The sequence below is a fragment of the Miniopterus natalensis genome, chromosome 16 (genome assembly GCF_054644295.1).
Source record: "Miniopterus natalensis isolate mMinNat1 chromosome 16, mMinNat1.hap1, whole genome shotgun sequence".
Taxonomy (NCBI): Eukaryota; Metazoa; Chordata; class Mammalia; order Chiroptera; family Miniopteridae; genus Miniopterus; species Miniopterus natalensis.
Window position 1 is genome coordinate 6,859,998 of NC_142096.1, and position 26,107 is coordinate 6,886,104.

The 26,107-nt window shown below is 51.9% G+C and overlaps 2 protein-coding genes across 4 annotated transcripts in view; one reads left to right on the forward strand and one right to left on the reverse strand.

Moving 5' to 3' along the window:
* The window catches only part of GRHL2 (grainyhead like transcription factor 2), a 100,274-nt gene extending 97,137 nt beyond the window's left edge, over nucleotides 1–3,137 (forward strand). Inside the window, exon 16 of the mRNA XM_016198500.2 lies at nucleotides 94–3,137. Within this exon, the coding sequence (XP_016053986.2) occupies nucleotides 94–208 (115 nt within the window). The 3' untranslated portion in view covers nucleotides 209–3,137. The remainder of the gene's footprint in view (nucleotides 1–93) is intronic.
* A 4,307-nt stretch (nucleotides 3,138–7,444) lies between these two features.
* NCALD (neurocalcin delta) overlaps nucleotides 7,445–26,107 on the reverse strand; it is a 146,668-nt gene continuing 128,005 nt past the window's right edge. For all 3 annotated transcript variants that reach the window (XM_087825313.1, XM_087825315.1, XM_087825314.1), the window contains 3 exons: nucleotides 20,221–20,617; nucleotides 10,217–10,322; nucleotides 7,445–7,602 (listed from right to left, as the gene is read on the reverse strand). In XM_087825313.1, the coding sequence (XP_087681439.1) occupies nucleotides 7,505–7,602; nucleotides 10,217–10,322; nucleotides 20,221–20,598 (582 nt within the window). In that variant the 5' untranslated portion in view covers nucleotides 20,599–20,617 and the 3' untranslated portion in view covers nucleotides 7,445–7,504. The remainder of the gene's footprint in view (nucleotides 7,603–10,216; nucleotides 10,323–20,220; nucleotides 20,618–26,107) is intronic.

Below are 26,107 nucleotides of genomic sequence, written 5' to 3' on the forward strand. Positions count from 1 at the left end.
CCTTCTTTCCCTGCCTTGTCTCCTCTCCTGCCACTCGTCCCGAGGACATTGACTGTTCATGGCCTCTTTGTTCCCCCTTCTCCTCCCCGGCAGCATCCTGGTGAACATGGACGACAACATCATTGAACACTACTCGAACGAGGACACCTTCATCCTCAACATGGAGAGCATGGTGGAAGGCTTCAAGATCACACTCATGGAGATCTGAGCCCCGGTCTCGGCTTGCCCTCGCAGGAGCCCTCCGTGTGTTCCTCCCTGGGAGAGGAGGCCCGGCCCCAGGCCCGCACACCCACCTCACCCATCTCACAACTGCTGTTACACGACTGCTGGGGAGCGGGGCAAGGCGGAAAGCCCTACTCCTGTCTGTGTCTGGCCCGTCCACCAGCTCCTGCTCTGGAGCTGAGGCCCGAGCCCCTCGGGAAGGGGCCTTGTGCCTGTCAGACCTTTATTTATTGCCCACCTTTTTCCGGAGCCCAGGGCCAGGCCCGCCAGGACTCTGCAGGTCACTGCTGGCTCCAGATGACGCCATCCAGAGCCCTCAAGGGCAACACGGCCAATTCATTCATCTCCAAGAGCCTGAGAAGGTCTGGTCCCGCCTGTCTTACCTCTCCACTTCTCCTGAGTGGCTGGACAAAATGAGCTGCTTCTGGGTGCAGTAGTCAGAGGTGGGATAAGAGGTGGACGCCCCCTTATTGGTCAACCCTTCAGGTTGATCTGGGGAAGGTCATCTTGCTAGACACCTCCAGAGGTCCCCAGTAAGTGGCCATCAGGCTGTGTGCAAGAAGACATTCAGCTACCGTGTAATTAGTAAATGACACAGAAGGCATGCTGGACTGTGTACATAGTGTTTATAATATGCAATAATATATTTTGCCTGTGGTATGTGGGCATGTTTACTGCCACTGGCCTAGGGGAGGCAAGTGCCTGGAGACTCTGCTTTCTAGAAGAGGTTTCTGCCTCTTTGCTGTTCAGGAGACATACTGGGCTAGATAAGTGGCCTGCAGGGTGTAAGTGACTATGGTGGGTGTCCAGACACATGCTTGTGGGGCACGGCCAGGAACTCAATCCTGTCCGCAGAGGGAGCCTCATTCTCTCCATGGGCACAGTCTGCCCTGGAGCCCACCACCTTTGTCTCACGGCGATGGTGATGTGCTTTGCTTGAGTCTTGTGGGAAAGGTCATATTGTCTGAGGCCCCAGCTCCTCCAGCTTGGTGTTGGCTCTGCCTGAGCTCTCTGGAGAGACTGCAGGGGGTTGCCACCAGGGCCCTGTCACTGGGGCCCATTGCAGAGCTCCTTGGCTATCATGAGGATCCTGGTCACTGTGCAGAGCCTCGCAGTTTACAAACATGTCCTTCATCTCAAGTGGCCCCTTTAAAAGACCGACTGAAGTTCTGAGAGCGGGGCCAACAGCTCATGTCTGAATGGACAGGCCAGGATGGCCTCCGGGGCCCGTGCTTCTGGCTGCTGGATTTGGAGGGAGGGATGGAGGAAGGGACAGTGCCCCAAGACCCCTGGCTCTTCTGAAACCAGCTTCCAGAGAACTCCACCTCCTGCTACGGGTCCTGCGAGATGAAGAGGAAACACACTTCCCTTAACAATCACAAAATCGTGAACCGTCCTGGGCCGCTGTTCTCTTTGAGGGAACAGGTAGGAGGTCCAGGGGTTTGCATTCACCCTCATGGGTGGAAGCACCAACTTTTTGGTAGCCAGACACATCCCCCACCCAGGGTCCTAGATCTAGGGCAGGTCTTATGTAAGGGCCCACATTTGTTCGTAAAGCACTTTGACGTCTTACCTGGGGGCTCTCCGAGGGCACCTGCCCTCCCGTCCCACCTGCCTCTGGGGCCCATAGCAGGATAGAAGGGCTGCCTCCAGCCCAGCTGTTTCTTGTTGAGGCTGCAGAGGATTTGAATGCAATGGAGGGCAGGTGCCATGCTTAGGAAGACCTCTGGGTGGTGGTAAGGGGGGCACCTTTCTGTGTGTCTTCTGGACAACTTACCCCTCCCTGTGGTGCCAAAGGTTTGCGTCCTGGATCCAACCCTGCTCCTGTCTGTCCCTTCTCCCTCCACTCTGTGACTGCCATGCCCTGGACTGCAGCTGGGGGACCGTCCTGGGTCCTGATGGGGCTCTGCTCTAAGATGGACACATTCAGTGTTGGAAACACCTGATGTACTATGCACTTCCCATGCTCCTTGCCTTAGGGGTGGTTTCAGACATGGTTGGCAGACGGAATGGCAAGTACTGTTGGAGTGGGGCACAGGACTCCAGGTTAGGGGAAAGATTTTTAAAAATTGGCAATCTGACACAGGTTACCTACCCTTCTCTCTAGACTCAGTGGAGAAAATGTTTGCTGATCCTGCCCTAGGCAGAGAATGAATCAGAAATGCTTTTGCATTTGTCCCAGGTCCCTGAGCAATCGCTGTGGTGACCACCACCAGAACAAAGAATATGAGGTCAGTGCCACCAAAGGCTGTGCAGAGTGCCACCTCCCGTCTGATCTGCCCTCATGCTTAGCACGCCCCCTCTGCGTCCTCAGTGCCCATGGCTTAGCTGTGCTGAGCGCTCCTATGGAAGTTAGCAGAGCTCTGACGAGAACATTTCCCAAGCAAAAACACTCCAGAAAAATAGGAAAATTGGCCTCTTCTTCCTCTGTTGTCCCTTAAGTTAATCTCACTCAAATAAATAAGCTTTTTTAAAAAATCCATGTAAAATGAGGGGCACGTGGAACAAGTGTTGTTAAATACATACCCAAATTGCTTAGACTTGACGGGTGTTTGGAAATTGGGACCAACAGGAAAATGCAATCAGATGTCATCTTGGAGTTGGATCCTAAGTGACTAAGGCATGTCCCATGCCACAAACTTAGGAAGCATGAAATGAATTGAACATTTATTTTCCTTATTTAAAATCATGAAATGTAACAAAAACAGAGGGATTGTGCCAAATTCTATGAACAACCCTTTCTTCAAGACAAGCAAGGGAGATTGATAGATGGACAGTTTGCTCTCATGGTTTTTTTTGTTTTGTTTTTTTAAAAGGCAAATGTAACTTAATAGTTTTGTAAATGGGAGAGGGGGAATCTATAAACTATAAATACAGTTATTTTATTTTTTGTACATTTTTAAGAAGAAAAAATAAATATTCATAAAGTAAGAGTAAATGACAGTGTCGAGTCCTTTTCGTGAGGTGGGTGTTGGGTTTTCTATTGGAAAGCAACCTCTCCGTGAGCTGGGAAGATTCTAGGCTCCCCTGGGGCACCATTGGGTCCTGGGCTTCAACACAGCCAGCGTCCCCTCTGGTTGCCTTCTGGTGTCCCACCCCGAGGTGAAGTGAGAAGAGGGCTGAAGAAAGCAAGTGGCCTTCGGGGTGACTGACCGGCCACCAGGGTGGTCACTGTTGACCAGTTCCTCTGTCCACTCGCTCAGACCTCCCCCCGGTCCCCTCGGCCCCCTCGCCCCCTCGCGCCCCTCGCGTTAGCACAGAGCTTTCTGGTTCCTTAGTTTACCTGCACCGACCTCTGCGGAGAGGCCAGAACCACGTGGCTGGGACCTCGGTCTCCTGGAACCCACGGGCTCGCCAGCACCTGCCGGTGCGATGCATCGCCTCCGCTCGCTGTCCCCGGATTTGTTTGTGTTTCCTCAGCGGACGCCCACCCGCCGGGCCACCCGCTCCGCCGGCCCCCACTCAGGGCCTCCTGTCTCCCGGGAGCCTCGGTGCCACACAAGCGGCGCTTCTCTGCTCTCCCACCGCCCACCCCCGCTCCCCGTTCGCTTTCCAGTCCTCGCGGGAAACGTGCCTTGAGGGCGCCTTCTCCAGCCGCACCCAGCGCGTCCGCAGCAGCCTCTGTGCCTGGACCAGGGGCAGAGAAGAGGCGCTTCAGAGAAGTGCTTGCTGAGGCTTCTGGAGAGATCGTGGGGTCAGAAATGGGCCCCGGGGACTCTGCCGTGAACCACGCTCCCCGTCTAAGTAGGGAGTCTGAATCCAGTCCCCCTGGCCTAAGCAGGCCCTTCTCAGGGTGCAGCTGGCCTCCGCACCTGCCCCGAGGCAGCACCTCGGGGTACTGGGACAGTGCCCTGGGAATAGGAGCCTCAGGCTTGGAAATTGCTGGAAATTGCCAGGTTGGCCCACAATAAGTGTGGGACTGCGGGTTCCTAATAGCTGGAGGCTCCCAGCCACCTTCTCACCATCACTGCCACGAATGACACGCTGCTATCCATGCTCAGTACTCACGGGTGTCAGGGCCATCGCTGGTTCATAAAGAGAAACAGGGTAAAGCGGGAAAGGACTCTGCTGCAGGCCGGCTCAGCCTCTCCGTGAGGCCTAGTTGGCCCTGAGGCCCTGCTACAGCCGACACTCAGCCCTGCTTCATTTCCCACATTATCGGCCTGTGCTGGACACGGCCAATGATACCAACACAAAAACCAACACACAGTTGATCCGAAACGGTTTTGAGGGTGTGGGCTCCGTACCGTGTCATCTTTTCTCCTGACTCCCCTCCACACTGAGAGGTGCAGAGAGGGGAGAGGATACTAATTTCCATTGAAGAGGAGGTTGCCTGTTTCTCCTTCCATTGCACCTAATGTTAGAACTAGACTTTGCATCTCCAGCTGTGAGCAAGGAGAGGAGGTGAGAAAGTGAAGGCCATGAGTGGACCAAGGAAGCCCAAGTGTAGACCAAGGATGCTTTTGGATGGGGCTTGGGGCTCAGCAGCCTCTCCCATCCCCCCTTTCACAAACCCTGGTTCCTTGTGTCTCTCAAGGGCAGAAACCATACCCAGGAGGAGGCCAGAACTGGCACCTGGACCCTCACACAGGCACAGATTCGGTGGGGCATGGAAACCTGTGTCCTAAACAATACTAAACACTCAACATGCTTGACTGGCTTGACTGCCAAGCTAGAGTGACACAAAGTCAACCGATTTAGGGTCCATGCCGTATGATGGGATCTGTAAGTCCACCTGTGGGACCGCACCCTCGGCACCCCTCCCCCGCCCTAACCAAGGATATGAACAGTCAACCACTCTGTATCTCCTTCAGTTTAGAAGCCACTTTATTCCAGTCCCTTGAACATCACAGGCTGGCTTGATTGCAGACAGAGCAGAATCCATTTCCAGAGGTCCCTCAACACAGCAGTGACAATGTACAGCCCAGCAAGGAGTGACATCAACCTTTAGGCATCCAGCTTTCTGTGTTCTGCAGAGTCCCTTGGCCCCAAACGAATGCAATGCCTTAGACATACACAGGCCTTCCCGGGAAGGGGGCGAAGCAAAACAGCCCTCCAGGAATCAGACAGGGTCGAGGGCAGGCCGGGATGCGGGCTATTTCCGAGCATCCCAGCGTGTCGGCATCCATTTGCCGTGCGTCTGGCTCTCGTTTTCTTTCCGAAACAGCTGGAGACCCTCTTCCCTGCTCCTCACTCCAGCTCTAGGTTCTGGGGAAAAAGTGAGTCTGGCTCAACAAGATATCACGACCAAGGGCAGAGCCCAGGTGGCTTTCCCAAACATTAACTCACTCCGCCCTCTAAGGAGAAGTAAAAGGAGGAACTCGGTCTTCAGTCAAGATCCGGAGAAGGCGAGGTGTGCCTCCTGAACACTCTCGGTAGAGGTGCTCAGGTCCCCACCCACACTGTCCTCCATGAATTAGGTTCATTCTCTATTTTTCAAAACCAGATTTGACCACTTGGGCCATGGAGGAACTTGGCAAGTCTCAGTATAAAACCACTATGAGAAACTGACACTCAGAGGAGATTAAAATTATTTTACTGAGTCCAGGTCTCAAAATTTCATCCTGCAAAATTGGTTCATTTTGGTCAACCATACAAATTTGGATTTTTGCTACCTGTTAAAATGGATTCAAGTAATACATGAGAATCCTGAGGTTAGAATGGGCTCAGCATGATCTTCCTGGTGGTTATGACGTCTACCTTTCTGTGGTCCTCGGTCTACAGGAAGTCACGTGGCAGCAGACAGACCCACTGGGGACCCCTCGGCCTTTTCTTGGGGCAGGTCCTGCCCATCTACACCCTTGAGTGTTTGGGTTTCCTGCTGCCTACTGCTTACTGAAATATGACTTCCCTATGACCAGCAATTTTTACTCTTTCAACTCAAATTACTGTGTACGAGGTCACCAGACCAAACAGCAACTCAAATTTGTGCTGACACTTCTGGAAAAAGAAATCTGCATTCAAAGAACACAGGGACAGAAAACACCTTTGGATTCTCCATAGTGGGCCTTGGAAATCACAGATGCACGTGCCCATGCCTTCTCCACGATGAATCAGATGACTGGCCCACCCCTGACTGTCCGTGGGGCCAGCTGGGGCGTGGGAAGTCATCCTCCCAGAGACGGCTCGCTAACCAGATTTGCGTGGATTAAACCGTTGGGAGGTCCCGAGAATTTATACTATTATTTTTCCAAGTCTACAGAATTTTGACCTGCTCAGACAACACCACACCTCCAATGTGATGCTACCAATGAGCTGCTGGGCTGGTGGGCAATCCGTGACCTCACACCCCTCATAAGATTAACCTTCTGGTGCCCCCATAGATGTTTCCCACCTCAACCTGCCCTGCTTCTGTTCTCCAGGCACTGCTCCTCTGGGAAAACATTCAGAATCAAGTTTGGGCTAGTCATGAGTACTTTGTACTTTTCTGGAATATATAAAATATACCTGTTGATTGGTGCATTTGTGCAAAGACAGATATGACTTTAAAACAAGACACAGACATTCATTATAGTTGGCTTACTCCACAATAAGCTACCAGAAACAGTCCTCTGTAATAAGATTGGATTAGTGCTCACTAAACATGCATTTCATTTAAACAAGGCAAAAACATTTAATTTGGTCTGCAATACCCAATATTTTATATACAGCATTCTTTTTTTTTTTTTAAATCACAAGAGGCAACAAGATGGGTCTGGTCTTGGAATATAAGTTACCATTTGTGATTAATTTCCAAAGAAACTCATATTAGCTCAACTAGTGTAAACCTGTGAAAAAATAGCCGAGCCGTCTTTTTCTCTCCACTATTAATTTATCCTGAAATGTTCACAGCTTAGAGACGACAGCCTGCTGGGAGGGGGCGGGAGGGCCCGCAGGGGGCATGCCCCAGCCCCTTCCATAGCCCGGCCCCAGGACCTTCCTCATGTTGGGGATCCCAGCGTCTGGTGCCATCACCCTGTGGGCATGTGTGACAACAGACCCAGGGGGGAGCTTTGAACAGAGACATCGGAATCAAGAGAAAATAACAACGATTACACATCGTCGGAACAACAAACACCACAAAGTCCGCGGCGACGGCACTGTCCATGCTGCACGAGGCGCTGGGGCTCCGGGCGCTCCCACGAAGCGTCCAGGACAAAAGAAGCCGGAGGCGCACAGGAAGGTGCGTCTGACCGCACGGGGACGGCGTCACCGTCAATGTTGTTTGGCAAAAAAAAAAAAAAAAAAATTGGAAAAGAAACATCGAGGGGAACACAAGCAGCTCTGCACTCGCGGGTGCAGCTCAGAACTGGCCGGCGCTGCTGGGGTCGCACTGCAGGAGGCGCACTATGGACGGGTCGCTCTTGGCCCCTCGGATGAACTCTTCCAGCGAGAGTTTGCCTGGAAAGCAAGCGGACGGGCGCGGGTGAGTGGCGGCAGGGGCGGCTGGGGAGCCGAGCTCGTCCCACCGCACCCCGGGGGCGGCGCTGGCTCCCCTTGTCCCTGCGGCCCAACACTCGCCGCGAGGCCCGCCCTCTCCTCCAGCGCCATGCTGGGCACGCGTCCCCCCGAGGGCAGGGCTCACGCAGCATGTGTGGGAGGAACGGTCCCAAGTCTTCATGAGACTGAGCTGGGCGCTCCGGGCACCAAGGCCATGCCCCCCATGTCACTGGGAGCCGCTGGGCTCCTTCAGGTCCCTCGGGTGGGCAGAGGGGCCGCGCTGATACCTGAGGGAGGCCCCTTTTGGACAGCGCACCTCCATCCGAGGTGAGGAAAATAAAGGGGGGTGCAAGGCAGAGGGGTGCCCGGGGACCCTCCCGTCGTCCAGGCGCTTTCCTCCCACCCTGCTGGCTGGAGAACAACTCGGCCAACCGGATCTCGCTCCTACCCCGGTGGCTTCCAGAAGGCCCCTCTGCCAGGCTGCGGGGGGGAGGCAAAGCTTCTCCCCCATTCCTGGCGCTTCCAGAAGGGCTCCTCCCGGAGGAGCTGCTGCGCCTTCTGCCCAGCTCTGCCCTCTTCCTTCTCTTGGCAGGACTTGCCCCCGCTGCCCTCCACGGACTGGTGTCAGGCTGCCTGCTCCCTGCTGCCGTGGGCTTGGTCCTTCCATGAAGCTCGGCCCTCTCACCTTTATTATTGCTCTTTATTTCTCACCTAATTCCAATTCCAGGCAGGAGGGGTGCCGTCCGCTGGAGCCCGCAGCCTCCAGCCCAGCAAAATACGCCTTCCCCTGAGCCACAGCCCCTCCCCCAGGTCCCAGTTCTTGGTCAGCCACAGCCACCTAATCCACACGAAGGGGAAAGGCGGGGATTTATCTGTCTATTTACTTTCAAAGTGTAGAGCAGGCCCCTCTAAGCTTTGTGTCCTGGACGTGTTTGGGAGCTATGCCCGGGCTCGCGCAGTGGTTGAAACGGGGGCAGCCTCCTCGGGTGTGAAGGCTGGTGGGAGAGAAAGAAGGTGGGAGTGGTCCCTTGAGGTGGGAGTGGATCCCCCAAGGAAGAGGTGGCAGAGCCAGCCCTGCCTTCCAGGTACACACGCAGGTCTCTGTCACCACCTGGTGCCTCGGAGGTGTCGCAGGCTAACCTGCCTGTAGGCCCAGGGGTTAGATGCAAAGAGCTCCTACCAAGAGGAATCTAACTGCAGGAGACTCTGGCTGGGCCTCTGCCCCAGGCAGGGCTGGACTCGGCCTTGGGTCCAGAAGCAAAGCTCTGAGCTGTAGTAAGTGTCCTGGTGCTCTGTGACCCACAGTGAGCCCCCAGGGCAGCCAGTGCCCACCTGCAATCAACACGCAGAGGGGACTTTATCCTGCTATCTGGGTCTTCTGCCCTCCTCGAGCCCCACTCTAAAGAGGTGGCTGGGCCTGGGGCAGGACACAAGCCCACCTGTGCTCCCTGGGGCCCGAGCAAACGTGCAGTTTAACATCAGCAAGTTCATTAACTATTAAAATAATCCCGTGGTGGTTTAGATTTTGCAAAAACAATCAAGCTGTTTGCTGTGAATCAGGTGCCTGGGGGACAATAAGATGTCCCTGGATGTCATGGCGTTTTTTGTGGAGGGAACAAAGCAAGCAGATTGGCCTGCGTCCCGCAAACCCCGATTCTCAGGCACCGGTGCCCCAGCAGGTGTGGGGTTAGGAAGAGAGGCTGGCTCCTCCGCACAGCCTTCTGTCGGTCTGTCCATCAGCTCACCGCTGACAAGAATTGCAGGGGACATCCAGCAGAGCAGGGGAGCCGGTGGTAACAGCAAGAGCTACAGGTGACTCCAGCTCATTCTGGCCCAGGCTCGGGACTTAGCCCTTTAAACCCAGGCATTACCTCTAGGTAGGGTCACCAGATTTGGCAAATAAAATACAGGATGCCCCATTAACTTTGGATTTCAAATAAACAACACTTTTTCCCCCATGTAAAAATGTTCCAAATATTGTATAGGGCCTACTTGTATGAAAAAAATCATGTGTTGTTTATCCAAAATTCAAAGTTGGTTGGGCCTCCTGTATCTATCCTGCAACCCAACACCTAAAATCTTCTCTTGTGGAGTTTGATAATCCAACCTACCTTTTCACTTTGGTTTGCTTTTGCGTCCCCTTGTTGGGTTTGAATTGTGAGGGGCACCCTCGGGATGGAACCTGCTGGCCACCTCCCTTCCTTCTCACCCGAACCCACCCGCTGGCTGTGGGAACCCACTTGGCTCCAGGAAACCCAACACAGAGCATGCATAGGGGAGCCCACTAAGCCCCTGGCCAGCTGAAGTGAAAGCTCCTGGGGTACAGGTAGAATGACACCAAGCCCCTCCCTGCAGGGACCCAGCCTGCTACGGCCTGGGTCTGTCCCCACCCTGGTCCTCCTCTGTCCTGCATGGCCAGGGAGCAGGCAGGATGAGCCACTTTCACAAAGAAAGGGCCATGAGCCAGGTCCTGCGGCCCATATCTTGTCCTCCAGCGGCATTTCCCTGCCTGAAGGCCTCCAGCCCCTCCAGCAGCCCCAACTCCGAGCAGAGCAAAGCAGCCTCGGCCTCCTACCATCTCTGTTGGTGTCCATTTGGCGGAAGATCTTCTCGGTTCTTTTCTCTGGGGTTGACTCATCCTCAGGCATTTTCATCACGGAGGAAACCATCTTATAGATGGCCTGGGGACAGAGACAGCACAGTGGGAAGGCAGAAACGTAAGTTGGGATTGACACACGGCAGCCCTGTCATCAAACCTCCCGAACACGTGGGGGAAGGGAAAGGAAGTCCTCCTGTCACCCCGGAGCCAGCCCTGTGCCCGCTGACCTGCTGTGGAAAACAGATGCACAGTCCCTGAGGGGAGAAGCCAGGCCACAGAGCTCGCTCCAGCCCTGAGAACCTTTGGGAGTGACACCTGGCGGGAAGACCCACGGACCCTGTGCGTCACACTTCCACGTGCATACAAATGCCCTGGGACTTGTGAAAATGCAGATCTGACTGAGGAGGGTGGGCTGGGAGATGGGGGCCCGAGGCTCTGCATTTCTAACAATCTCCCATGTGATGCGGATGCTGCTGTTCTGAGGACCCCACTTCTAGGAGACGACTGCAGATGGCATTCCTCAGGCCAGAGGGACAGGCTGGTGTCTGCCCTGGTCTCCAGCGAGGTCCCTCAGGATGACAAACACCTGACAGTCTGCAAGTGTGTGCTCTGCTGTTCTCCCAGGCAGACGTCACCCGTCCATCCAACGCTCTTCCCCTTGTATGGGCAATCGTCTGGTCTCGCATTCCTTCTCAGCAAGCTCCCAAATATCCCCCAAATGGAAACAATCTAACAATCTGCCGTCCAAGTTTTGGATTAAATAATTATGCAGCCTCCGGCTTGAGATAAACTGGGTGCATCTGAAACCTGATGAGCAAAAGAGGGTTCTACGGAAAGAGTTTTGTAAGCAGGGCTGAGACTATCCCCCTCAACACTTGTGCACCTCCCACCCCTGCCATGGAGCTCGCGCAGGGCCTCAGCTCTCAGACGCTGCCCTGAGGAGTGATGGCTGAGCAAAGAGGTGAAGGGAACGCGGAGCTTAAAGAGGTAAGGACAGGGGGAAACATATGTAGACAGACACCCGAGGTAGGAGGAACGGTAAGAAGGCCGAGAGAGCGTGCAGGGGAGTGTGGCCAAGGTGTGGCTCCAGCGTGGGTGAGACAGACCATGTTAAGATATTTGTATTTCTCTAATGAACAACAAAAAGATGGAACTGCTAATAAATTTGAAATTTCTATCTACACCTACCTCCCAAATCCACCTCTATTTCCTTATTTGCAGGCAATGGCGTTGAGAGAACTAAAAATGATTATTCCTAATTTAACAATGATTTATTGAGTATCTACTATGTGCTAGGTGATGGGGATTCAATGATCAACAAGGCTAATAGGCTCTTTCTTATTTTACATCTCACCAGTCCCCTGGCACGGGGCTTGGGAGCCACCAAATTGAAGACCAGGAGTGCTCCTATTTTAGGAGCACCACAGAGGTGGGCAGAGTGGTTCCAGTAGTGTCTTAATAACCGTTACGAAAGTGCTCACCTACACTGTGTCTGGGCCCCATGGTGGTGAGTAAAACCCACCGGCCTGAAGCCGTCCTTGTAACTCTAAGCCTCTAAGAGTTGGGGCTCATAAAATGATGATAAGGGGATTCTGATGGGAAGTCAGCTGTGTAACAATCTAGAGATGATTCCCTAAAACTCATGGTTGAACAAATGAGTGAAAGACCAAGGAAACAGCTGAACTTGTGTTAGAGAACGAGGCTCTTACACTCAACAGAAAGTCTCTGAGAGTTGGAGTCTTTCCTGACGGGGCGAAAGGAGTGGGGTTGAGACAGAGAAATGAGGACAGGTTAATGCGAAACAAAACAAAACAAAACAACAAAGAAAGTCAGATGTCCTTACTTGAATATATGTTGCAAATGGGGCTCTGGCAAGGAGCGCGAGGCTGATGTCCGAGGACACCGCGGGGCTGAGAGGGAAGCGAGTGCTTCCTTGGGGGGCTCACACTCACAGATGACTCTCATGTGCATCAACCCACAGACAGGAACTACACAAAACCAGCTCTACGATGACGTGGGTCCTGGAGCAGTGAGCAAAGAGCTGAGGTGATGAGTCCCAGGGGTCCCCAGAGTGAGTAAGTGGATGACAGCCTGGCAGAATCACAGTTAAGGAACAGGGCGTCCCTTTACTCCCTTCCCACGGCATCAACAACCCAGAGCTGATTGCATTAGAACTTCCAAATCTAGGATTCCACAGCACGGGGAGGGAAAAGACAACTCCAGACAGCAATCTGAAACAAATCATGCCTTTTATTAGCTCCAATTCCACCCCTACCCCCAACCCCCAAACTTAATGGGATTAAACCAGAGGAGGCCAGGCTATTTCCCTGCTTTATTTTTAGCAACATCAATGAGAGGCCCAGCAGGGACATCCTGTTTTTAATTAAACTTCAAGGACCCTATTCTTGTCTCTGGGTAAATGCAGAGCTATGGGGGGCCCAGGAGCCCAGCTCTGGCTCTGCCCTTCGGAGGCCCTGTGGCCAGGGGTCTTACCCGTTCCTCATGGCCTGTATTTGTCTTTCTTTTCCCCTCTTGGAATGTTGGAAAGGAAGGACTCACATCCTAACCCATAAATTTTGTTGGGGGTGTGGGGGGTAGGCACAATTCCAGGAGTTAAAGCTCAACCCTCTCTCTGAAGGAAACCAGACTGATTCTTCTCATCAGAAGATGTAGGGTCTTCTAACAGGAAGGACATCCAAGGCCCCACGACAACCATCCCAGGGCAGGAGAAGCTAAGCAGCACAGGGCTGTTTAGATTGCGGGTGAAGCACAGCACCCTGCCTGCTGCGAAGGCTGCTCCATACTGGAAAAGGAGGGTGGAGGGGAGCCGCGAGGATCTTCCTTGGAAACACTTATAAAATCGGGTGAATACCTATGTACCTGGGAAGCTGTAAGCACTTTCTTATTTAGAGCTAGAAGACCGTGTTAAATAAGTAACTTGCCTAACGTTCTGCCGAGGGCTTTAGGCACGTTCACAGGTGGAAATACGGTAAGGGGGAAATACAGGCCTGACCCCTTTTCAACCCAAGCAGCTCCATTCTTAATTAGGAGTCCTTAAGAGAAAATTTAGATACACACACCTGAAGATGGAAGCAGCGACCAGAGGATGCACCTGCAAGCCAAAAATCGCCAAGGATTGCCAGCCACCACCAGAAGCGAGGAAAGAGGCATGGAGCACGCACCCCTCAGGAGTCTCCAGAAGGAACCCACACCTTGATTTTGGACTGTGACGGAATAAATGTCTGTTGTTCTAAACCCCCCAGCTTACTGTATTTGTTACAACCACCTTAGGAAACGAATACAACGTGGACAGCACCCCTGACTATGCCTAGCCCGTAACGTGCACTGAGAAGAGGGGACCTCCCGGGGGAATGGGAGGAGTACAGTGCTGTGGTTGGAACTCCGCTTGGGAATATCCGTGTTTAGGGAGCAGGAGAGGGAATGAGGGTCCACAGAGGAGACTGGGAGGGGACACTCATGTTGCCAGATGGCATACTCGATGCTAAGAGTTAAACTCTTAAACTGCAGCGTGGCTTGTCGTGATAAGATCGATCCCCTAAGAAGAGAGGGAAAAGCCAAACACAGTGCATTAAGCAAGCTCTGGGTTGGTTCTGAGAGAAAGCCACTGCTAGTGTAAGCGATTGCTCCCCAGAGCTTCCTTCAGGAAAGAAGTCTAAGTTGCATTCCAGAGTGACATCTGTGGTCCACATTCATAACTGAGAATTAGGCAAGAGTGTGGAGCTGAATTCCCAGGGGTCACATCACGATGGACTCGAGGCTCTCTCCACCCCAATTTCCCCCCTCCCAGAATCAGAAGAGCACAGTGTTTCAGGTCTCCAAGGATTATATGAAAAGTGACATAGTGTCTATGACGACAACTTAGAAAAATCACTGGGAGAAAAAACTCACATGCCACGCAGGAAGCGGTTCTAAAGAGCATGCACAGAAGCCTCCCTGGCCTTTACTTCGGTTCTCTGCGGCGCAGATATTCGCAAGCCGGTCGCCTGAAATGGTCCCAGGCGGTGCTCTGGCGACCAGGCGGGATTCATCTGCGAGTCTGTTGGATGCTCCTGCAGGGCAAACCTCTGCATGGCCACCACCATCGCCTGGCTTCCCCCTCATCTGGCTGCTGTACAGATGTGATGCCTCATTCATCACAGGAGTGCATAAGAAAAAATATTTCCCCCACAGTGCTAAAATAAATAAAACTGAAATCTTCCGTGATGGGCCGCCAGTGGACACCCAAATCTTTCCTTCAGGTTTCATTCATACAAAAGGTGTGAAAAGGTAAACACAAGGTCCACCCCATCTCCATCAGAAGTGGCAGTTAGCCCAGAATTACAACTAGGAGGGAAAGTCTGATTCTGAAACAACAGCTATTTGAACACAAAGTACTTTTAAAGCAACCGTCAACATCCAAATCATGAATATGCTAATTAGAAATGATTCCCATCTGGTCTTTAAAGTAAATTTCCTGGGAACTGCTATGGGTTAGACTCTATACTATGTCAGACTGTATAGTCCTTTCGGAGAGTCTCTGACTTGAACTTGAGAACAAATCCAGACAGGCCTCCCCCAGACAGGCCACCCCCAAACAGCCCCGATGAATGACATGCACCTGTGGGCTCAAGTCCACAGGATGGATTTGGGGAACTCCTGGTGCCAACCACCTTCTCTCCCAGAAGGGTGATTTCTTCCATCTGAGTCCTGTGAACATCAGAGCAGCCCGCAAGTGTTAGCTTCTTCCCAGACGGGCCGGGTTTAGCAGGAACGATGACAGGTAAAGAAGGCCGGGAACCCCTGATGTCACCTGTACAAGAATCTCTGTGAGTTCCACCAACTGGACGCTTAGTTGGGTTACCTCCCGTTTCATTGTGAACATACGTTTTATGACGAGGTAAGTTTAACTTAAAACTTAAGGAAGATTCTACCTATTGCCTTGTTCTTTGAATGAGAAATGACCTCTTTTTATTTTGCAGGAAAACACCCTGTCGCAGCTCTGGAAGCTTCTATAGAATAATAGCAGCCAACATTTATTGAGTGAAACCCCACGATGGGTACTATTCTAGGTGCGCTACTTGTAAGAACTGTTTAACCCTTACAATGACCCGTGGCGCAGGTGCTGTAACTAGTTCCAGTTCGCAAATTACGAAAACAGTGCACGGGAAGGTCAAGTAACTTGCCCAAGAAAGAGAAGGAGAAGGGAGACTGAAACGGAGGGAGGGAAGGTGAGTCAGCTCCCACACCCCAGTTCGTCCCGTGGCTCCCACTTTTTCCTTTTGGACACAGGGGATCACCCCTAACCAATGGCAGTCCTGTCACGAAAACCTTCTTCCAGGGGCCTCCGCGCTTTCTGAGAACAGAAGGGGGGACAGTTGAACTCTGCGTCCTTCCTGCATCCCCTCCCTGGGGTGCTGTGGTCCCACTGATGGATCCCTAAGTTCAGTGTCCCCTCACCCCCAAGGTCCCAGAGAGCACCTGAGCCTTCATGGCCCTACTGGCAGTGGCACCCATGTGCTCCTTGGCCCTTCCTCGGACACGGCCTGCACTGGGATGGGTGTGGGTACCCGGACCTGCCTGCCCCCCCAGGCTGAAGGTCGGGGAGCTGCTAGGGCAGAAGGAGCTCCCCTTCCTTGCAGGGGTGGGCTGACCCCCGCCCTCACCCGTGGGGGAGGATCTGCCGAAACCTGGGGACGGGTGGGAGCTGTTATCTGGCTTAAGGCTCCTGAGAGGAGGTTTTGCTGCAATAATAAAATATTGAGCCTAAGTCATGTTCCTAAATTTGTCACTTGAAAAAACAAACAAACACATGAATGTAAAAATGTTCGTTTAAGACTAAAAATAAATCTGCATATGGTTTTGCTTGTTCATCCAGATGTCCATAAAGCACAAAATTTTTTTTTAAAAGGAACATAACTGCATTTTGGCCTATGCGGTAGACTGAACAATGGTCCCCCAAAATGTGTACATCCTAATCCCTGGGACCTATGAATATTCAGGACTCGCAGAGGAAAAGGGATTTTGCAGATGTGATTAAGTTAAGGATCTTGAGATGTGGAGATTATTCTGGATTATCCCAATGTAATACAAGCATCTCTATGAGTGGGAGAGAGAAGCCGAATGAGCTACCCACAGGAACGGCAGCGTCAGGACTCAGTCAACCTGCTGTTGCTAGACAAGGAATATTCCAGAAACTAGGAGAAACAAGGAAACAGACTCTCCTAAAACCTCCAGAAGGAGCACAACCTGTGGTGCCTTGATTTTTGGCCCACTGAATTGATTTCAGACCCCTGACCCTGAGAACTGTAAGATAATAACTTTGTGTTATTTTAAGTTTCTAAGTTTATGGTAATTTGTTACAGCAGCAAGTGGGAACTGATACAGTGTGTTTCAGCATTACAGGGTCTACACAGAGTCCTTCCTACCAACGCCAGCAAGTACAAAGGATGTCAGCTTGTTGCCATAAACAGTATTCTGTAGACACCAAAGCCAAACTCCAGGAAGCAACTTCAAGAAGGAAAAACTAGAAAACATATGGAGTGTGGGCTTCCAAAGGGTGAGGGCAGGGGGTGGGAATAGAAAACGAAGTTCCAGAATATCCTACAGTAAATTCCAATTCACCCAGAATCACTGAAAACTGGGGATTAGCATAAGAATGAAACAGAATCCATGAATCGTGAGTTTGCAAAGCAGCAGAAGAGAATCGCATAGCCCTTAATAGGAAAATGGCTCTAAATTTAATTTAATCTCATTGGCAATTTGGAAGTCACATCACGACGCTGCAATATTTTCTCTCTACCGTCATGAATATTAATCATCAGGGTGCAGTGCTGTAGAAGACAATCCAGGAAATCTGAGCTTTCCGTTTGCAGGCTTTTTAAAAACTCTGAGTATGTCAGTGTTTACTGAGGTGTCTGTGCCCTTCCAGTTATGAGCTGGACACTTCCTGTGGGCCTGCGAGTGGACCGAGGTGCTTTACAGAGGAGAGGACGCCTTGTCAGGCCGAATCTCCTTCGATTCTATGATCTCTCTGTACATTGCGAGGGGCACGTGGAGGAAATCGGAAAGGGTTCACTCGGCAAGTGCTCACTGGCACGTGCTCTGCGCAGTTCCCACTCTCCCCTGCAAGCAGGATTCCCCAGCCTGGGGATGGGGAGACTCTATTTCCCGCCCTACGCTACTGATTCCCGTGCCGGCCACTTAGTAGGTGCTTCGCTCCAGGTGCGGAATGGATGCCCGAATGCTGTGCTTTCTATAAGCCCACATGGTCTGGAAGGTCCTCCCTGCCTGGGGGCCAACATCTTCATCAATCCTGGCCACCAAACCACCGTGTGAAAATGCTAAACGGAAGATGACACAGTGGCGGTGTCTCTTCTTAGATCCCCATCAGGAAGCCGTTCTCTCCAGAAGAATGCCATTGTCCCCCTCACCCGGGGCACGAGGCTCTCCAGGACAAAAAGAAGGGGCGAAAATAGAGCGATTAGAATGACTCGCCTTTTAAATTTTAATTTTTGTTTAATTAGCAAAGATTACGAAAAATCTGGAAAGCGCAAGGATATGGGGCACCTTCCCTCACTCGGAGAGGACATTTGGAAAAACAATTTGGCAGAGCGATCAAAAGCCGCAGAAATAAATGCTCATTCCCTTCAGCCCAGTAATTGCACTGCTGGGAATTTATTCTAAGGGGATAATCCTAAATATAGAAGTTTCATGCGCAAGAATGATTTGTTACTTTATTTTTAAAAGTTACAGTATTATATGTAATAATGCAAACTGGAAACAACCTAAATATCCAACAATAAGGGACAATCAAGTATATTGTATAGTAGGTGACTATTATGCCACCTTTAAAATATCTTTATGAAAAGTATTTTATAAAATGAGAAATGTTTGTGTTATTATGTTAAATGAAGTGGCAAGATACAAAATTTGATGTACATTATGAAACTGACATTTTTAAATGCACGGAAACAGGACGCGGGGGATACATTAGAAAATTACTAGCAGTGATTCTCTGTGTGGGTAGAGTGGGATTCTGGAGAATTTTCTCTTTTTCTTTTGTATTTTCCTATACTGTCCATATTTTTACAGTGGACGTTATATTTTTCATACATTTACCCTTGGAGGAGGGGAGAAATCCTTTGTTTTTGTTTAAGATCCCTGTGTCTGAGGGGTCAGTTTAACACAACTTACTCAGATAGTTGCTGCTCGGGGTGAAGGAAAAGCCACTGAGGCCCAAGCAGAAGGCAACCAGTGGCGGATCTTGGGGAGTTTCCTAATAAGGGAGGTCACGTGGACTCCTGCCCCCGCATCCCTGCACTACGGGCAGTTGTCACTCTAACTGCCCGTGTGGCCCAGGAGCAGACCCTGGCCTCGGCCACAAGGCTCAATAACAAGTCAGCGTCCCGGACCTCTTCCCGGCCCCGCCCGTAGTTTCTGCGAGCAGGTCTCCTCGGTTCCTCAAAAGCCAGGGCCACACCCTCACCCCCACCCCCACCCTCACCCCCACCCCCACCCTCACCCCCACCCCCACCCCCACCCTCACCCCCACCCTCACCCTCACCCTCACCCTCACCCCCACCCCCACCCCCACCCTCACCCTCACCCCCACCCTCACCCTCACCCGCACCCTCACCCTCACCCGCACCCCCACCCTCACCCCCACCCTCACCCCCACCCCCACCCCCACCCCCACCCTCACCCTCACCCGCACCCCCACCCGCACCCCCACCCTCACCCTCACCCTCACCGGCAGCTGTACCGTTTCTGTCTCCTCCTGTCAGTCCACCCCCTGCCCTCCCAGAGCCTTTCTCCCCTCCCCCGCCGCCCCCACCGTCCCAGGGCCTGCATTGCTACCTCTGAACCCAAATGTCCTGGCATGAGTGTTGGCCTCTGGGAAGCCAAATGCCCACTCTCTTGGACCTGCTGTCTGCAGCCAGATGCTTCCCTATTGTGCCCACTCGTCTGCCAAGATAAGATGGTGAGCAGCTGCCAGCCTCCCTGGTGCCACCCGCCCACCGGGTCCTTCTGACGGCCTGCAGCTGAGGCTCTCCTGGTCCTCTCCGTGCCCCGGTCTCCTTAGGTTTGTCTCTGGGCCCCACTCACTGCTGACCAAGCCGTCACTGCCACGCCCATAGCTTCTATGTGCCTTTTCCACCTCCCCTCTGGGTGCCACAAGAAAATGTGGCCAACACCAGGGTCCCTTCTCCTGCCCTGTTCAGGAAATTTACTCTGGGTGAATGACCTGGGGAAATAAAACAGAGTGCCTCCTGCCTCCCACTGACACGACGGAGGCCTCCACTCTACGTCTGTATCTCTGACGAGGCAGAACCTAGACCAGAGGTTCCTCCCTTTCCTCCAGAGTCCAGTGAATGGACGGTGGTGATGCTGCTGAGCTTTTCTAATGGCTGGTACTGTGCTAAGCATTGAACACGGAGAGTCAGATCGAATCTTAACCCCACAGCATGGGCGGGCACTGCTGGCAGGTCCCTCTTACAGATGAGACCCTGAAGCTCACTTAGGTGAAGGAGGCCAAAGTCACAGAGGTGGTGACTGAAAGAGGCCAAATTCGAACGCAGGCCACAGATTGATCATTCAATGACCACTGCAGGAGATACAGCCTCATAGGCAGGTCATCGCAACGAGAAAGGACGGAGGTGCCATGGCGAGCGTGACCAACTGAAGGCTGCATGCCCATCTGTAAGGCAGCAGCCACCGCAAAGCCCCAGGTGACTACGACAGGCAAGAACGGGGGCCCAGAGTGGTCCGACCTCCTGAGATTTCGAGAGACGCCAACCAATCCGCATTTGTATGCGCAGCCTCCCTGTTGAGTAAGGTGGCCTCGACACGCTGAAAAGCACCGGGAGGCCGAGTCGGCGCCCAGGTGGGTGGGCCGCGGGCATGTAACCCTCGCATTGAGCCCCACCGGGCACCGTCCAGTGCTCCCCTGTGACCCACGCTCCCCTCTCGGGGCCACGTACCTGCACGATCTCCAGCATTTCCGCCTTGCTGATATAGCCGTTTCCATCCAGGTCGTACATGCTGAAGGCCCACTTCAGCTTCTGCTCCAGCTTGCCCCTCGATGTCACACTCAGGGCGATGATGAACTCCCTAAAGTCTATTGTCCCATCTCCATTGGCATCGAAGGTGCGGAAGACGTGCTCTGCGAACTTGGACGCGTCCCCGTAAGGGAAGAAGTTCCCGTAAATTCTCTTGAACTCCTCCATCGACAGGTGCCCACTGGGGCAGTCCCTCAGGAAGCCCTTGTACCACTCCTGGATCTCGTGCTCCGTGAAGTCCGTGCTCTCCAGCAGGTCCTGCATGACCTCCGGGCGCAGCTTGCTGTTCTGTTTGCCCATCTTGGCAGCAAGAGGTCAGCTGTAGGTAGAAAAGATGATGAATAACTTTTAGGCTTGGCCTTCAGAGGCCCATCTTATAATCTGTGATAGTTCCTTTGGGAAACAGAAATAAGCTCTATTTTAGTCTAATAACATTGTCTAGGTTTTTCAACACTGCAGCCAGCCAAACAAAACGACAGAAAGACAAGCAGGCAGACGATGCAGAGCATAAATATCACGGGCCAGAAACTGCTATTTCCTTGACACAGAGCCAACCTGAAAACAAGGGCTGTGTGAGAGACAGAGAGAGAGGAGAGAGGATGAGAGGGGGTGAGTGTCACACTGAGTGAAGTCAGTCAGTCAGAGAAAGACAAAAACCCTACGATTTCATTTATATGCGGAATCGAACAAAATAAACAAAACTGAGAGACTCCTAGACCCAGAGAGCAGACTGGTGGTTGCCAGAGGGGAGGGGGTTGGGGGACTGGGTGAAAAAGGTGAAGGGACTGAGAAGTACAGATCAGTGGTTACAAAATAGTGACACGGATGAAAAGTACAGCACAGGAGATACAGTCGACAATATTGTGGTAACTATGTATGGCGCCAGGCAGGTGGTGGAAACATCAGGGGAGACGCTTTGTAACGTATATAATTGCCTGACCATTATCCTGTACAACTGAAACCAATACAAAATAATATTGAAAGTAATCTGTAATTGAAAAATGAAAAAAAAAAAAAAAACACATAAAAAAATCTACCTGGTAGTTAAGACTTGGTCTTGGGATCCCTTCTCCCACCCCGGTTTTTATTGAGACATAATTGTATCAGTTTCAGGTGTAAAACATGATGACCCAATCTATATGTATATACTGTGAAATGATCATCACCATAGGTTTAGTTAATATCCATCACCACACAGGTACGAATTTCTTTTTTCTTGTGATAGAAACGTTTAAGATCTACTCTTAGCAACTTTCAAACATACAAGAGTATTGTTAACTATAGTCACCGCGCTGTACATTACATTCCCAGAATTTATTCATCTTATAACTGAAGGTGCACCTCGTGACCACCTTCCCCCGCCTCCCACCCTTGGGGTCTCTCAGACTGAGTTGCCCGTATACCCCCCCGTCCGCTGCTCCCTCTACAGACAGATTCCTGGAGGGCAGCGTGTGCTCAGTCTTCTTTTGAAACACCCACAGTTCAGGAAACGACAAGCAATCCTTACTGACTGCCGAGGGGACTGATCTGTCCGCGGAGCTCCGCACTCAGGCAGCCCCGGGCCCACTCCGGCCCCAGGCCTGCTTCTCCGAGGGGCGGGGGGAACACAGCCCCCTCTAGGGCAGGACCGACGGGACGGGACCGACGGGACGGCCGCAGGAAGGAGCGTCAGGCAAACGTCGGATTACGCAAGAGCAAGATTCAGCTGCGGCTCCAAAAGCAGCACCAACACGATTTCTAAATCGAACCTTCCAATAACTTTCACCCCCTCCTGTGCTCTTTTTTTTTTTTTTTTTCCTGAAGGAATAAAAGCAAAGTCAGAGAGGCTGGTTTTTATTAGAATTTTCAAACTGTCATTTAGTTGCTAAGCTGGCAATTTGCCCGAGGCAAGAATTCAGAAACATGAGGTAATGCATAATACGTGGGCTTACAGAGCCGTGAAACACTGGCTGGAATCTACAGGCCGTTCGGAGCTCTCCTTTTGGGGACTTCTTTGGGATACGGCTCTTCGGCGTGGAGTTCAATCAAATCACCACTATTGTGCTTTTCATTACGCTGTGGTTCTCTGCACGTCCCCGCGGGCCGGGCCTTGGGGAGAAAGTCCGTTCCAGTAGTTAAATCCACTCCTTCAAGAACGATTTACTTCCCTAAATATACAAAACGCTGTTTCTTCAGAACCAGACGTAAGCTCCTGTCCCAGTGTTTGAAAAGCACTTCTCATTTATGAGCTGGTTTTGCACGAGGTACCACTGGCCTCGACGTTTTGGCTAAGTCTCCCACGGAGACTGATCTGTGTGCAGCTATTTTTCGGTAAACAGTCCTTAAGCCACATGAACAAATTCGTTAGCACAGAAAGGACATAACACAAACCAGGGAGAGGAGCAGCAGTGAGTTCCTCGGGAAGCGGGTATTTGCGATTTTAGTCTAGAACTTGTCCCCGTCGATAACTACACATACTTGGCGACCCACGATGTCTGGGCGCGAAAACCATCTGGACTTGGTTAGGCTGTGCAACAAGAACCCCAGGGGGCGTGGGACAGTTTCATTCCTCGGCGGAGGAGAGGGAAGACAGGGGCACGCCTGACCATACCTTTTTCTTTCAAAAGACAGGGCCTTCTGCCTGTTTGAGCTGAGGAGGGGAAAATAACGCCAGGGAAATGCCACATTCATTCGCAGTCAAGAAAAAATAGCCTGGAGACCAAAGTCACACCTCTGGTAAAATCTTTTTCATGACTCCAGTCGTTAGAACACGTATTTTGGGCCAATACAGCATACTGGGGGGAATCTCAGGCCGCTGAACAAATACGCTTGGGTCCCAATAAGCCTGGCTCTGTAGTTGCCTAGCTCGTGGGTAACTCACGTAACTTCTTGGTGCACCTGTTTTCTCTTCTTTAACGTGGATTCGGCAGTGTGGCTCCATATCTCATTGCTGTGATGTGAGAATGAGATGAGACAGTCGTACATGTAAAGCTCCGGCATTCGCCCAGGGCCAGACTCCACGGAAAATGAAAAACACGTCTTATTCTCGACGGTCCTTCATCTAGCATTACACTACACCCTTCCAGCCATCCTGAGTGAGAGCGGGAAGGCTTTCTACAGCTTATAAGCAAAGACGTGAACACGCAGAGAGGCTAAGGGACTTGTCCCAGGTCACACAGCTTGTGAATGAGAGAGCCAAGTGGCAAGCTCGAGTTGTACCTGGCTGTGCACCGGTCTGGGCTGCTCTGCCCAACTAGCTCCGTGAATAAAGGACACACAGACACTGAGACAACAGTCCCATAAAAAGTCAGAAAGAAGTAGTCGGGGGAGAGAGACAACTCCCGACCAGAACTCATTTATTCCACACGTAGTGCCAAGTGCCCCCTAGGAGTGAGACACAGTTCCAGGCACTGGGGGTTCAGCAGGAAATCAACAGACAAAAAAAATCCCTGCTCCCGTGGAGCTCACAGTGTGGTGCAGGAGACATACAAGAAATAAGTAAGTGAAATGTTAGATGGACCTGTGCCATGGATAAAAGGAAGAAAGAAGGGGGTCAGGAAATACCAGGGTGGGGGCGGGTGCTGAATTTTAGGTAAGAAGCCAGGGAAAGCCCCACTAAGAAAGTAACATCTGAAAAAGACCAGAGGAAGTGAAGGCAGAAGCCATGGAGATATCTGGGAAAAGACTGTTCCAGGCAGAAAACAACATCAAATGAGAAGGGTCGAGAAGAGGAACGTGCTGAAGGACGGGCGGACTGGGGGGCGGGAGATGGGATCAGAAGAGTAATCGGAGCCGGCGGATGTGGGACCTGGGGCGACCCGGGAGACGTTGGCTTTCGGTCCGAGTGAGACGAAGCCCCTGCGCGGCTTTAGCAGAGAGGCGACGGGAGTGATTCATAGTCTACCAGGACCGCTCTGGCTGCAGAAGGGTGAGGGCAGAGGTGGGGAGACCCGTTAGGCGGCCTGCAGTGACCCGGGCAAGAGGTGAGGGCTGCCGGCAGGGCAGGTGACAATTGGTTGGATTCGGGGCCTGGCTTTTAGCAGTCAGCAGGACCGGTCAGATGTAGGGTGTGGAAAAGAGAGGAGCCCAGCGCAACCCCAAGGCGCTGGCCTAGGCAACTCTCAGGATGGCCGGAGACCGGCGGAAACGGGCCGAGGGCGGAGAAGCGGGCCTGTGGCAGGCAGGGCACCGGCCAGAGCTCCGCTGGGCCCTGGCGGCGCTGGGACGCCTCCTGCACCTCCCACGGGAGGCGCGGAGCAGGTGCTGGACGTGTACGTCTGGAATTCGAGGAAGAGGTCCCGGGAGACGCGATCAATTTGGGGGTCGTGAGTGTGTCGATGTATCGACAGCCGAAGCCTGGAGGACAGCACCCAGGAAGTGATCGCGCCCCGGGAGGAAAGGGGGCGAGGGCCGCGCCTCGGTCACTGACGTTCACACCAGTGACGGAGGGCGAGAGGGACAGGCGGCCACGGGGGGCCAGCAGCGATGGCCTCTTCAGCGCGGTGCCCTTCCTGCCCCGCTCAAGGTGGCACAGCAGAGGGCTCAGTCCAATGGGGCAACGAGAAGGGGAGCTCTTGGTTTCCTCTCTGAGCCTGGGGCTCTCCTCACCACAACCTGCCCCATCGCCGTACAGGACACCGTCTGCTACCCAATTGCTCACCCAAACCCCGGGACTCATCTGTGCATATACACATATATAATATACAGCATGTATCGCCTATATCACATCTATTAATTTTTGCTGACTCTGTACTGCCTTCCAGTAAGTGCAATGCACAGCTAGTCTATTAGCATCAGCATCCTGCTATTCAGTAATTCGCTCTGACAAGGGTAATGTGGGATTTCCCAGCTTATTTTGGATCACATCCAGCCTCCCCAAAAATAAATCTGGGGTTAATATTGACCACAGATGAAAAAGGAAAATATATAAGAGAAGACATCAAACCACCAACAAAGAACCATGACCAAGAATCCAAAATATGAAGTTAACTTTCTATTTAAAAAGAAGAAAAAAAGGCATCGTTCCTAAAAATGATGCCACAGGGAAAGGAACTGGCGGCCGGTGAAGAGTCCTTGTTACGCGTGTGCGCCCTTCTTTGTTTTTTTCGTGTTTGTGGAGAGAAAGATCGGCAGCATTTCATTTCTGCAATCCCTCGGAAGGTTCTAAACACTCCGGGAGTTAACTCCTCAGAGCCCAGAGTTAGATTTTCCAGGGAAAAGTCCACAACTTACCCTGGGCTGAGGTCCCCTAACGTGGAATTTACGAGATGAGAGCAGCTAACGTCAAGTTCAGCTACAACAAAGGACACAGAGCCCACCGGGGTTTCCGAAAGAGATCAGGGCAATTAAAAATGTCTGCCTGTTTGGGACGGGTAACCTTGTCCTCTAATTTCTAACCAGTGCAACATCTAAATTATGAAAACATAACGAGAAAAAGGTTTCTAGAATATAGGGAGGACATGATCAGAGGTATAGATGAAGGGCAGCAAGCGCTCGTTTACAGCAATTTGGACATCAGGTATTTTAGGCACCTGGGTTTTACAGGTGGCTAAACTCCGGCAACTTCATTTCTAGGTCATTTGTCTTTGATTCTCACTGGAAAAAAAAAAAAAAGACTAAATGATGTCTGAAGAGCACATTGCTTCAGAAATTTCTCTTCAGTGGGACTTGCCACTCAAGTGGAAATTTGAAAAGAGACCATATATCTAAACAGACATATTTATGTACAATGGGCAAATTAGGAAATAAAACACAGTGGTGCATAAAGGGAAAACGTAAAATATTAAAGAGGAACAACTGAAGTTATGGAACAATCCCTAACTTCGTTTTA